We start from the raw sequence: 13,801 nt of genomic DNA, 5'->3' as shown, positions 1-13,801 counted from the left end.
TGAAGGTTAGTTTTCATTTTCGTTTTTGTTTTCGTTTTGAAGAACTTATTTGTTGAACTTGTTTTTTTTTTTTTTGAACTTGTTTGTTGTTGTTATTTGGTTGAACTTGTTTGTGGTTGTTATTTGGTTGAACTTGTTTGTTGTTGTTCTTGTTTGATTGAATTTGTTTGTTGTTTGTTATTGTTGTTTGTTGTTGATACTATACTACACGTTCATAGTTCATGCTTTATAAAATACCAAAAACTGAAATTTGTTGTTTTCTGCTTTTTAGGTCTCGTAAAATTGTAGAAAAGGATCACAATTAATTAAAAGAAACAAAAAAAATTGCTTAACGTCGAATATTGACAAAATTCGACGTCAATTTGATTAGGGTTGAATTTTTTAAATTCGACGCCAATTTAATGTCTCCCGATATGACGTCGACCTCGAATTCGACGTGAAAGACCAAAAAACAACGACGTTATACAATATTTTTGTATTAGTGTATGGTGTCAAACACAAGATATTTATCCCTTACCATCCACAAACCAGTGGACAAGTGCAAATTTCCAATAGAGAGTTGAAGAGAATTTTGGAAACTGTTGTGAACTCATCTAAGAAAGATTGGTCTAGAAAATTAGATGATGTACTTTAGGCTTATTGTACAACTTTTAAACTCCAATTGGAATGTCACCATATTAGTTGATGTATGCAAAATCATGTCATTTACCAGTAGAATTAAAGTTTGGGCTATTAAATTGCTAAATTTTAATTAAAAGAATGTAAGTGAGAAAGGGTTATTGCAATTGGATGAGTTAGAGGAATTTAGAATGCAAGCTTATGAAAATGCTTGAATTTATAAAGAAACAACAAAAAAATGGCATGATAAAAAAATTTGCCTTAGAGAGTTTGCCATATGACAACATGTGTTATTGAATAATTACAAGCTTAAATTGTTCCCAAGAAAATTAAAATATAGGTGGTCGGGTCCTCTTTAGCTAAGAAATTTTTTCCATTCAGTATAATTGAAATCTCAGACCTTAATTCAAAAAGAAGTTTTAGAGTAAATGGCCATAGATTAAAAATGTATTTAGAAGGTGATTTAAAAAAAGGACTAGTGTCTCATTCTTATCACGAGATGAAAATGACAATCATTAGTTTTTTGTTCTAAAAAAAGAGGGAGAAAAGGCAGAAATGTAAGAAGAAAAGAAAAGAAACTCTAATCTCTTACAGGTTCTCCTTATTCATCCACACCGGTGACCTAGTTCGCAACTTCACACCAGCGAGATACACCACGCACACTGCCAATCACATCGTAAACCTACACAGCCCACCGCACCCTCCAACTGACGAACGCCTCCAGCACAATGTCGCTCCAGTCGTCGTAATCCAGTCCTAGTCACCGAGTTCTCCTACCAGCAGACTCCCTCGCAGTAACTCTGCTTAAGCCCTCTATGTTCAGCGGCTTCCATGACCCAGACCATCACAACACACCCTCTACTTCACCACTACAACTCCCAATCGCCACCTCTAAATCTATGCGTCCTGTTTCAGTACCGTCAGAAGTTGAACAACGTCCAAGAAAATGTGCTCGTTCTTCTGTTAACAACTACATCGGTATTACTTTTCAAAACGCATAACAAAGGTTGAGGTACTATTCATTGATTAAGAAAGTTATTTTGCCTACACGGTACTTAGATGAAAATACTTTCAGCACATTGGGCATGTTAGAGGAACTATATTGGATGATTGATAAACTTGGTTGGATTTCCTTTGTCACTCTCAAATATCCTACTTATGAGAAAATTATAATTGAATTATTAAGTTATGTGAATGCTGAAATTTTGCAGAGAAAGAATTGTACAAATGGGTTGATTACATTTAGATTACACAATAATAATTACAAGCTCACTTTAGCTAAATTTAATGCAATCCTTGGATTTCCTTGTGGAGGTGAAAGGAATTACCATAGAGAGTCTGACGCTAATTCATTTGGTACAAAGTATCTTGATCACATGCTTTTGTTTCATATGAATCTAAAGAATCCCATATTCATAACCTTTGTTTTTTATATGCTCACGGCCTAATCACTTATACTATATTTGCTCAAGGTGATAACACTGCCATAATTAGAAAATCTGAATCTCTATTTTTGTTAGGTATGGTCAATGATGTTCAGTTAGACTCAAGTGCTTGGTTGGCTTGCTAATTCCTTAAGGTAGGGAAGGCTTCATCTGGACAAATATAATTGGTGGGTTGATCACTATTATTGCTTTACATCTGAAAATTCCTTTGGAGGGTGATAAGCCAATATTAGGAACTTCCCGAATGGATCTAGAAATGTTGACGAATAATGAAATGTTGGTTAAAAGGGATGATCGTTATTGCTTAGTCATAATTGATATTATAGGCATGCCACCTCAACCTCTTCCTAATCCTGAGCTCACTACTATGCATGGTAAAGATAGGTGAATTTTCTCTAAATCTCAGCTCCAAATAGGAAATTCCACACCGGCAGCCCAGTTCGCAATTTCACACCGGCAGTCCAGTTTGCAACTCCACACCAGCGAGATGCATCACACGCGCCACCAATCATGCCGTAAACTTGTACAACGCACCACGCCCTTCAAACCGGTGAATGCCTCTAGCACAACGTCGCTCCAGTCACTGTAATCTAGTCCTGGTTACTAACTCCTTCAACCAACGCTGAACATTAAGGGCTTGAGTTGAGTTACGACGAGGGCATCCACTGGTTGGAGAACTCGGCGACTAGGACTAGATTATGACGATTTGAGCGACGTTGTGTCAGAGGCATTCGCCGGTTTGAAGGGTGTGGATTAATACGGAGAACATGTGAGAGATTAGGGTTTCTTTTGTTTTCTTCTTACGCTTCTGCCTATTTGGAACTGAGATTCAGAGAAAATTCACATATCTTTACCATGCACAGTAGTGAGTTCAAGATTAGGAAGAGGTTGAGGTGGCATGCCTATAGTATCACTCATGATTAAGCAATAACGATCATTCCTATCAACATTTCTAGATCAATTCGAAAAGTTCCTAATATTGGTTTGTCACCCTTCAAAGGAATGTTCAGATGTAAAGTAATAATAGTGATCAACCCACCAATTGTTATTTATCCACATGAAGCCTTCCCTACCTTCAAGAACTTGTGAGCTAACCAAGCACCTGAATCTAATTGAACCTCACTGACCATACCCCACAAAAATAGCAATTCATATTTTCTAACTACAACAATGCTATCACCCCGAGCAAATATAGTATGAGTCATTAGACGGTGAGCATATCGAAAGCAAGGGTTATGAATACGAGATTCTTTAGATTTAGATGAAACAAAAGCACGAGATCGAGATAATTAGTACTAAAATGAATGAGCATCAAACCTTCTAAGGTAATTTCCTTTCACCTCCATAGGGAAATCCAAGGATTACATTAAATTCAACTAAAGTTAGCTCGTAATTAGTATTGTGCAATCTAAATGTAATGAACTCATTTGTACAATTCTTTCCCTGCAAAATTTCATCCATCACAGAACTCAAAAATTCAATAGTAATTTTCTCATAAGCAAGATATTTAAGAGTGACAAAAGAACTCCAACCAAGTTTATCATTCATCTAAGATAATTCCTCTAACATGTCCAATGTGCTTAAGGTATTTTCATCTAAGTACCTTGTAGGAAACATGACTCTCTTAATGAATGAAGTGTACCTCAACCTTTATTCTGAATTTTGAAAAGTAATACCAAGAGAGTTGTTAACAGAAGAACGAGCATGTTTTCTTAGACGTTGTTCAACTTCGGGCGGTACTGAAATAGGACACATAGATTCAGGGGTAGCGATTGGGAGCTGCGGAGAATGAAGCGAAGGGTGTGTTGTGGTGGTCCGGGTCATGGAAGTAGCTGAACACTTAGGGCATGAGCAGAGTTGCAGCGAGGGCATCCGCTGGTTGGAGGAGTCGGCGACCAAGATTGGATTACGACGACTTGAGCGACGTTGTGCTAGAGGCATTCATCGGTTGGAGGGTGCGGTGGGTTGTGCAGGTTTACGGCATGACGGGCGGCGTGCATGGTGCATTTCGACGGTGTGGAGTTGCAAACTCGGCCGCCAGTGTGGATGAATAAGGAGAACCGGTGAGAGATTTGGGTTTCTTTTCTTTTCTTCTTACATTTTTGCCTTTTCTCTCTCCTTTTTTTTAGAACAGAAAACTAGTGATGGTCATTTTCAGTTGGTGATAGGAATGAGACACTGATCCTATTTTTTTCAAAATCACCTCCTAAATACAATTTTAATCTTTGGCCATTTACTCTAAAATTTCTTTCTGAATTAAGGTCTGAGATTTCAATTGTGCAAAGGGAAAGACTTTCTTAACAACAAGAGGACCTGACCACCTAGATTTTAGTTTTCTTGGGAACAATTTAAGCTTGGAATTATACAATAACACATGTTGTTCTAGGGAAAACTCTCTAAGCAAATTTTTTTTATCATGTCATTGTTTTTGTTGTTTCTTTATAAATTCGAGCATTTTCATAAGCTTGCATTCTAAATTCCTCTAACTCATCCAACTGCAATAGCCTTTTCTCATCTGCATTCTTTCAATCAAAATTTAGCAATTTAATAACCCATAATGCTTTATGCTCTAATTCTACTAGTAATTAACATGATTTTCCATTCACCAATTGATATGGTGACATTCTAATAGGAGTTTTGAAAGTTGTATGATAAGCCCAAAGTACATCATCTAATTTTCTAGACCAATCTTTTCTAGATGATCTCACAACTTTTTTCAAAATTCTTTTCAACTCCCTATTAGAAATTTGCACTTGCCCACTAGATTATGGATGGTAAAGGGTAGCTATCTTATGTTTGACATCATATTTTCCCAAAAGTGATGCAATTTTTTTATTATAAAAATGTAAACCATTATCACTAATGATTCCTCTAGGTACCCAAAATCTAGAAAAAATGTGTTTCTTATGATGAAAGAAACCACCACCTTAGCATCATTTGTTGGTAATGCACTAGTATCTACCCATTTAGACACATAAGCCACAACAACCAAAATGTATTGGTTTGAGAAAGAAAGAGGAAAGGGCCCCATAAAATATATACCCAAAACATAAAAAGTTTCCACTTCAAGTATGTTTTTTAAAGGCATCTCGTTTCTTTTTGAAATATTTCCTACTCTTTGATATCTATCAAAGTGCTTAACAAAACTATGTGCATCCTTAAAGAGAGTAGGCCAATAAAATCCACTTTGTAAAACTTTAAAATTTGTTCTTTCAACACTAAAATGTCTCCCATAATCTGACCTATGATAATGCCAAAGAATACTCTAAAATTCATCTTTAGGAACACATCTTCTAATGGTACCATCACCAACTCTTTTGAACAACCAAGGATCATCCCAAAAAAAAATTAGCATCATGCTGAAAAGTAAGGTCATGAGGAATTATATCAGCTGCTTTAAAATTAGCAAAATCTGCAAACCACAACAAGGAAGTAATGGTCAATAACTTCTTATCTGGAAACTCCTCTAAAATAGGCTAGATATCCCAGTTCATTTCATCAAACTTCAATCTTGAAAGGTGATCTGCTACTAAATTTTGCTTTCCTTACTTATCTCAGATTTTTAGGTCAAACTCTTGTAATAAGAGAATCCAACAAATTAATCGTGGCTTTGCATCCCTCTTAGCAAATAGATTTCTCAAAGTAGCATGATCAGTGTAAACAATAACCTTAGACCCAACAAGATAAGATCTGAATTTATCAAAAGCAAACACCTCCCTCCTTCCGCAGCGAACTAGCATGAAGGAGGAAGAATAAGAAGAAGGGTCATGCACCCTCGCGAGACACCAGGGAAGACGATAATGTTGTCGGAGTCGCACCATCGCTGCAAATCGTCTTCGTCATCACGAGGCCACCTTTGCGTGACGCACATATGATTTTTCCCAAGTTGAGTTATTCGTGTAAGAACAGAGATAGAGAAGAAGCTTGAAACTTCTGGGTTTGCTTGGGAGAAATGTAAAAGAGAAGAGATTGGGGAAAAAAACTCTAAATAGAGTTTTTGAAAGAAACCAACAATTGGACAATTGGGATTTTTAATTAGCGTCACCTAATTTTTAATTGAAAAGCTTTTTTTTTAAAGTAATAAAGAGAAAATTTGATTTTAAAAATTATAAATTAAATTATTATTATTATTTTTTCGGGAAACAGGTATCCGTGGGTCGGATAGTATGATACTCGTACCCAATCCGTTTACAAGCGGGTATTAAAATACTCACTATCCATTAATCGCGAATAATAAATATTCGCACATAGTAACTATCTGTCACATATTTTATATGTGGATACTCGTAACCACATTTTTTTTTCATCCTTTTATATGGTTACCTAAATAATATAATGTGTAAGTTGAAATATATATATATATATATATATATATATATATATATATATATATATATATATATATATATATAAACCTACTAAGCTTCTATGACCTGATACATATTCTTTGAAATAAAAATTCTAATTTAGTGTTAGCCCTATTTTCACAAGCAATGCTTCTAAGAGAAAAAAAAAAGGTCATACGCCAAAAAAGGGTCCACTTCGATTGAGATGAATTGGTTTTCAACTTTCTTTCTCTACTTTAATGTGTCGAATGGCCCTTGAAGTTGTGATATGTATAAATCGATATATATGACATTCCTATATATATAATGCTAAGAAGGGTTCATCGAAACATTCTATGAAAACTTACGAAGGCCTTTTTAAATTAAATCCCATTTAATCACTATATAAATTTTCTTTCCTTTCCAACACTTCACACGTTTTTGAGCTATGACAATATTGTTAGTCTCCTGTCTACCCCGGATAAAGAGTAAACATATACTCTATTACTTTAATCATTAAAGTTTTTGTAAGTGTTATTTCTTTTATGTTGTAATTAAAATGAGATATGCCAATTTATTGTACTCAACCGATTATTTATCCAATGTTTTTTATACTTACATTTGGAGAATTTATATTGCAATTCTCTTATTTGAATTTTTTTTAACTAAACTTTATTTTAATCTAACCATTAACTAAGAGTATGTCTAATACTTTATCTCCTATAACATATAACCAGACATCTATATTATTTTATTCATGAATAATATTTCGCCTCATTTTTAATGTATTTTGTTCTTCAAATTCTTTTATTCTAAAGATTCGTCCACTCGTTTACATTTTAAAAGTAGATTAACATGTTCTTGAGTTTGTAAATATTGGTGGAAGTGGTGAACTTGCATCCAGTAGTCTAAGTCAACGGTTAATTAATTTACCACAAAATTTTGTATAGCTTCTAGAATGATAAAATTCCTATAAAGTAATTACAATATAATGTGTTCCTTTTGAGGGTGCATCTATAAGTGAAGATGCAACTTGCACTTTATTTATTACTTTATTACTATAATGTTAGACTTTTTGGACCCACAAAAATAAATGCGACGTTGTATGATGCTGAGAACATAGCAATTAGGTCGCTTGATGAAGAAGAGAAAAATATTTTGAAGCATTTTTAATGTCTACTTTTCCAGTATCTTGATGTAAAAGTAATTGATTGTGTGGTTAGGTATTAATGTCACATGATTGGTGTACCAATTTGTCTTTCTCAGGATTTAGAATCTAAACTTCCCTTTTTTCCATCTCATGAAAGCAACTTCATTAACAATCTGCTTTTCTTCTTCTGTGTGCTATATAACATTTCTTTCTCACTACTTTTTTCACTTCAAACAACATATAACGTTGTCTTTTCTTTCTTTTGTTTTCTGTGTCTCAAATTATGATTGACGAATGCATGAACATGTTATTAGGGTTACTAGCAGGTAAGGAGTTAATTAGTTATTCAATTTCCACTTTGTACACATTGTATTGCTCCTTCCTTTTGTTGTCTTCATCGTTTGTGTCATTTCATACCAAAATTTCAGCCATTTGTTAGGTTAAACTCAACTTCTATCAGCTTATATTAATTTAATGAAAACGAGATAAATCGATCCAACTAAAAAAATATTTAATAACCAAAATAATTAGTTACTATATTAATTAAGTTATATACTATTTTTTAAATTAAAAATTATTAGTATTTAAAAAAAATTTGTATTATGAATGAAAAAATATAGTTGATTTATAAATTAGAGTCTAATTTCTAACATTATAAAAAATTTAATTTTTTATTATTGATTTTAAATTTTAAATTAAAAACTAATTTAGATACTAATTAATAAGCAAAAATTATTTTACCTTAACACTACAGTAGGATTTTTATAAAAATAAATAAATTCTTAGGTCACACAATTTTGACGAGAAGTCAACTATTTTTAAATTCATGGAGAAGGGATTCATTAATCTTCAAATTAAACTTAAAATTCTGAGTCGAGATCAAAAGGTTACTTGATAATTAAGCACGGAAAGATTTTGAAGATACATGAAGAAAATATTTTTAAAAAATAATATGATTTATGAAAATTGTAATAAACTATATTCTTTTTTTTTATTTTCTGTGACATCAGTTGTTTAACATTTAATATTGTCAGTAAAACATATGAAAATTTATAAAATGATGAAATATGTCATTAAATGATCCTCATTGATATGCGAAGTTTTGTACTAATATATTACACAAAGTTTTCATCACTATTAATGAATGATAATTTAATATATTAATTAAGTAAAATATAAATGCTTTTAATTATTAGCTTTTCAATCAATGTCATGATTAACATTTTCCAATAACGTATTAAATATAAATGGATGGTTTCTCTTTAAACTAATATTGTCGTAGCAGTAACAGTCAAAAAAAAAAAACTCACAGAAAATAAAAACAGAGCAGGAAAAAATGGAACAGAGTAAAATTTACTGAGTTGTGTGTTTATATGTACCGACAACGAAACTTGTGATCTGATAAACAAATCCAAGACAACCTCATCTAATCTAAGCCCCGAAACTACATTGCAATTTCACATTTTTGTTCGTTAGTTTCTCTCTCTCCCTCTCTCTCTTTCTCTTTCTCTCTCTTCTGTCTGTGACATCAGTCACCCCATTCTGAACTCTGAAACTCAACCTTATTGTTTCTTCTCTTGCGTCTTAACTGTTTCAGGGCATCAAAGTTTCTCTCTTTCAGCCAATATGGTAACTGCAGATGAGAGGGTCGTCGCTGTGATCATGGTTGGAGGACCCACTAAAGGTATTCCTTTCCCTTCCATTCATTCATTCACACCACAATTTTTATTCACTCAGTGCCACTTCACCATTTCACTATTCACTGATTTCAATTTCTCGTCTTAGTTTCTTAAGTTCAGGCCACACACATTGGTTTTTCAAGTTGTATTAAATGTTTGCTTGGCCAACCTATTACAAATTGATTTTGAAGTTAAGTGATTTGTGTTGGCTCTTTTCGCTATAAAACCAAGTTAGTAGTTTAGTTAAAAGTTTTGATCCAACCCAAAACTTTCTGGACCTTGAATCAATCTTTGATGTGAAACTGAACTTCTTAAGATTTACTTAAAATCGTTATAACTGGTATTATAATGTGGTTTTGGAGAATGGTTCATTTATTTCTCCTTGATTATGATTCCATAGTTTTTGTTATGTTTGCATGTACAGGTACTAGATTTCGTCCATTGTCATTCAACGTACCCAAGCCACTGTTTCCATTAGCAGGACAACCAATGGTTCATCATCCTATTTCTGCTTGTAAAAGGGTACATACCATATACACAATTGAACACAATTGTGAATATTTTTAACTAAGAATAATCATAAATGATGTATTATCTTGTATTTTTGTATAATCTACCAAGTACCTAACTGTTATTTGTGTCCCAGATTCCTAATTTGGCTCAGATTTATCTGATTGGTTTCTATGAGGAACGTGAATTTGCCTTATATGTATCTTCTATCTCCAATGAGCTTAAAATCCCTGTTAGGTTTGTTGTCTTTTCTTTCTATGCATCTCTTGTAACCTTTAATTTTTTTCTAAAGACAAGATTGGTCTCTTATGTCATTTTTTTTCTTCTGTAATATTAGATACTTGAAGGAAGACAGACCACATGGTTCGGCTGGTGGCCTTTATCACTTTAGAGATCTGATGATGGAAGATGATCCGGTTTTTATCTTTATCTATGACTTTGTCCATTCTTGATTTTATCTTACATGTGTGTGTGTTCAGAAAGTGTCTATTTCACTTATTTTAATGTCTTATGCACTAGTGCTTGTGTTACACGTTTTAATAGTCTTGACCGTGTTGTATGGCAGTCATATATCTTTTTGCTGAACTGTGATGTATGCTGCAGTTTTCCACTGCCAGAAATGCTAGGTAATTTCTGTTCTGATGTACACTGGTTTCTTCTACTTGCAACTGTTTGATGCTTTAGTTTCTTTGCAGAAGAAAAACTTTTAGCTTACTTGATATATTTTAACTGTTATATGGCTGTGGCAACAATTAATTGTTTCTTTTACGTTCACCTATGGCTACAGATGCTCACAAAAGATATGGCGGGATGGGAACAATACTAGTTGTGAAGGTTGGAGAATAAACACACAGAAGAGTATCATACACTGTATTTTTATCATTATTTTTGTTGATTAGCCTCTTACATTTTTTAATTCTTCCTCCTTTTGAAGGTTTCTGCAGAGTCAGCGAGCGAGTTTGGGGAATTAGTTGCTGATCCAACAACTAATGAACTATTGCATTACACAGAGAAACCTGAAACTTTTGTATGTTCATCATGTGCTTATTCCTTGAACTGCTGAAATAAAATTTGAAAATTTTCCTCTCCTCCACACTTTTGTTTACTTTACTACCTTACTTGAATGCAGGTAAGTGATCGTATAAACTGTGGTGTGTACATATTTACACCAGATATCTTTACAGCCATAGAGGGTGTTTCTACTCAGCGCAAAGACAGAGGTCAGCTAAATACTTTAGGCTGACCCATATGAATTATTTAAAACAAAAAAGAAAAACTTCACCTTTAATTTCAAAATGTGAAATTCTTCATTTCATTTAACTTGTTCTGGCCATACAGAATTGGAAATACTGCAGTTTGTCCTCGTGTGTATTAACTCGCTTTACTTGCAGCTAACCTAAGACGTGTTTCCAGCTTTGAAGCAATGCAGCCAGACCCAAGGTTTGTACATATGAAAAGTCGAAAGACTTAGCATCAGCTAGAAAAATTTCATGGCTCAAACAGGATCCATGCAGTTTGCTTATTTAAGTAGTTACATTAGCAATCAGATATCATTCTTTTCCAATTTGCTTATTTAATAAAATGTATGATACTCGTAACTTTTACATATAATTGAGTACTAACATTTATTGAAGATAGCAAATAGTTGTTGAATCGCTGATTAATAGTAATCAGTTCACTATGGGGCTTTTATAAATCTTGTTTGCATACCTAGGATACATGCTGCTTTTCCTGCATCTGAAGTTATTATTTCAAAGCCAGAGTTATATTATGCACACTATGCACAGTTTACAATTACTGTAACATCTGATTCTGAATAGTTCTTCTTCAGGACTCTTCCAGCAAATTATGTCAGATTGGATCAAGATATCCTCTCACCTCTTGCGGGGAAGAAACAGTTATATATTTATGAAACCAATGACTTTTGGGAACAAATCAAAACTCCAGGGTAAGCCTGCATATTATGTTACACATTCTCATCATTTTTTCCATGGCAAGTACCATAAATGTTGACTTAATTCTTGCAGGATGTCCATAAAATGTTCTAGCTTGTATCTTGCCCAATTTCGCCACACATCTCCCCATCTACTAGCAAATGGAGATGGTATTAAGAAAGCCGGCATCACTGGTGATGTTTATATTCACCCGTCAGCAAAAGTGCATCCATCTGCTAAGGTGAAGAATATCCTTAATCAGAGGCTTTCACTATCTTCTCGGTTTAGCCATGATAGACATAATGGTTTTCAAATTTTTAACAGTTTAAGGATATTATTTTTCCTTCTGATGCATGATAGACTTAATTTTCCTATCAGTTTGTATTCATATTATAATTTATTTACAAATTGTATAACTTTGCCCTTTGGATTGGAGTCGTGAACATACACTTTTTGTTGAAATCACATCATGCAGTCCCCACCCAAATGCAAAAAAGAACAAGAGAAGATCTAAATGACATGAAGAAACAAACTGATATGAAAAATAACTCTTGTAAATTTTATTGAACAGATTGGTCCAAGTGTATCAATATCTGCAAATGCTCGTATTGGAGCCGGTGCAAGGCTAAAAAATTGTATCATCCTTGATGATGTAGAGATCAAGGCAGGTGTATTGTTAATTGGTTTGAATTGCATAAGTGTTTTTGGAACTCAACATTTTCATATTTCATCTTACAGGAAAATGCTGTTGTTAGTCATGCAATTGTTGGATGGAAATCCTCTATTGGACTATGGGCACGTGTCCAGGCAAGTTAGAAAATTCTTTCTACATATCTATAGCTCTCAAAATGGCTCAGAAACACTTATAATGATGCCTTCTCATCTAGTTAACCAGGAAGAAGATATTTCCATTATATAATGTTATCTTGTGCTTACATTTTCATTTTCTATCTTTACACTAAATTTCCCTTTTTTGGGTAAATATGTTGATTCTATTCACAATTTGTTTGCTAAATTGGATATACTGAATCAGGCTAGTGGAGATTACAATGCAAAGCTTGGGGTAACTATACTTGGTACCTCTCTTAACTTTGTCTCTTACTTTTCTTAGGCTATATTTGTTGTTTATTTATTGCTATGTATAAAGGTAAAGTTAAATTCAACTGTGGAATTCTTGTTCCCTTGGTTTGAGCAGGTGAATCTGTAACAGTTGAGGATGAGGTGGTGGTTTTTAATAGCATTGTTCTGCCACATAAGACCCTAAATGTTGGTGTTCAAGATGAGATTCTTTTATAGAACTTCTATGGCTCCCATTGCTGGCTTCTTTTTTCCCTTGTCATTGTATTTGCAGTTACTTGTGCTTAATTTAATATCTAGTTCGGAAACTGATCAAAACAATGCATATCATCCATTTTGTTACAAAATTGCAATATATTCATTGTTGTATACGCACACTTTAATGTTGCTATTTTAATAAGGACAATGATATTTTCTGAAAGTGTTTTACACCCATTTGATACTATCATTCGTTCTCTCTTTTTCTCTACAAATATAAAAGTTTATTTTTTAAAGATCATTTTATTCTTAGAGTAGGTTGTCAGATAGTTGTTTTTGGCTGCAAACAATCTTTTTCTTCAAGTGTGTAGTGCGGTATAAATATATATTCTATTGTGCAAAAGTTTCAAGTGTCATATACGACACCATTATCGCTAATATTAACTTAAGTAGCACAAAACAGAATTCCATACCAGCACTGAATCAAACTGTTAACTGAAATGTGAAACAAATAATTTTTTTGTTTAAAACTGAACTAAAATGAAAGCATACTTACGTAAGAAAAATCTTTGAAATTTTTAAATTTTTAAAAATTATTAATTATTTAAGTGGCAAACTAATACTTTTGGACCAGAACCCATATGAATTAGACAGAGACATAAGACTTGAACATGTAAATGTATAGGGGGCTTCTTCCTACACTGCAAGTTTTCTTCTTGCATCCCCAAATTTTACTCTCATCTCCATTTTAACCCTACATATTATATATTATATATTATATATTAAATAATTAGGTAAACATTATTTACTGTTGTTACCCGCCCCTCGTAACATTATTTACTACCATTGTAAATGTGTAACATTA

General features: G+C 33.3%; 1 protein-coding gene across 1 annotated transcript; it reads left to right on the top strand.

The window, feature by feature from the left end:
* The first annotated feature begins 8,953 nt into the window (after nt 1-8,953).
* Nucleotides 8,954-13,115, top strand: LOC108330614 (uncharacterized). The gene is made up of 16 exons (XM_017565106.2): nt 8,954-9,009; nt 9,136-9,222; nt 9,642-9,739; nt 9,864-9,964; nt 10,065-10,143; nt 10,293-10,353; nt 10,515-10,561; nt 10,662-10,754; nt 10,857-10,947; nt 11,119-11,167; nt 11,559-11,675; nt 11,755-11,902; nt 12,233-12,325; nt 12,400-12,468; nt 12,695-12,737; nt 12,857-13,115. The coding sequence occupies exons 2-16, from the start codon at nt 9,165-9,167 to the stop codon at nt 12,955-12,957; spliced, it is 1,248 nt and encodes a 415-aa protein (XP_017420595.1). The 5' UTR covers nt 8,954-9,009; nt 9,136-9,164; the 3' UTR covers nt 12,958-13,115.
* Nucleotides 13,116-13,801: the final 686 nt, after the last annotated feature.

The sequence above is a fragment of the Vigna angularis genome, chromosome 4, assembly GCF_016808095.1.
Source record: "Vigna angularis cultivar LongXiaoDou No.4 chromosome 4, ASM1680809v1, whole genome shotgun sequence".
Taxonomy (NCBI): domain Eukaryota; kingdom Viridiplantae; phylum Streptophyta; class Magnoliopsida; order Fabales; family Fabaceae; genus Vigna; species Vigna angularis.
This window is presented reverse-complemented; position numbering and strand designations above follow the sequence as displayed.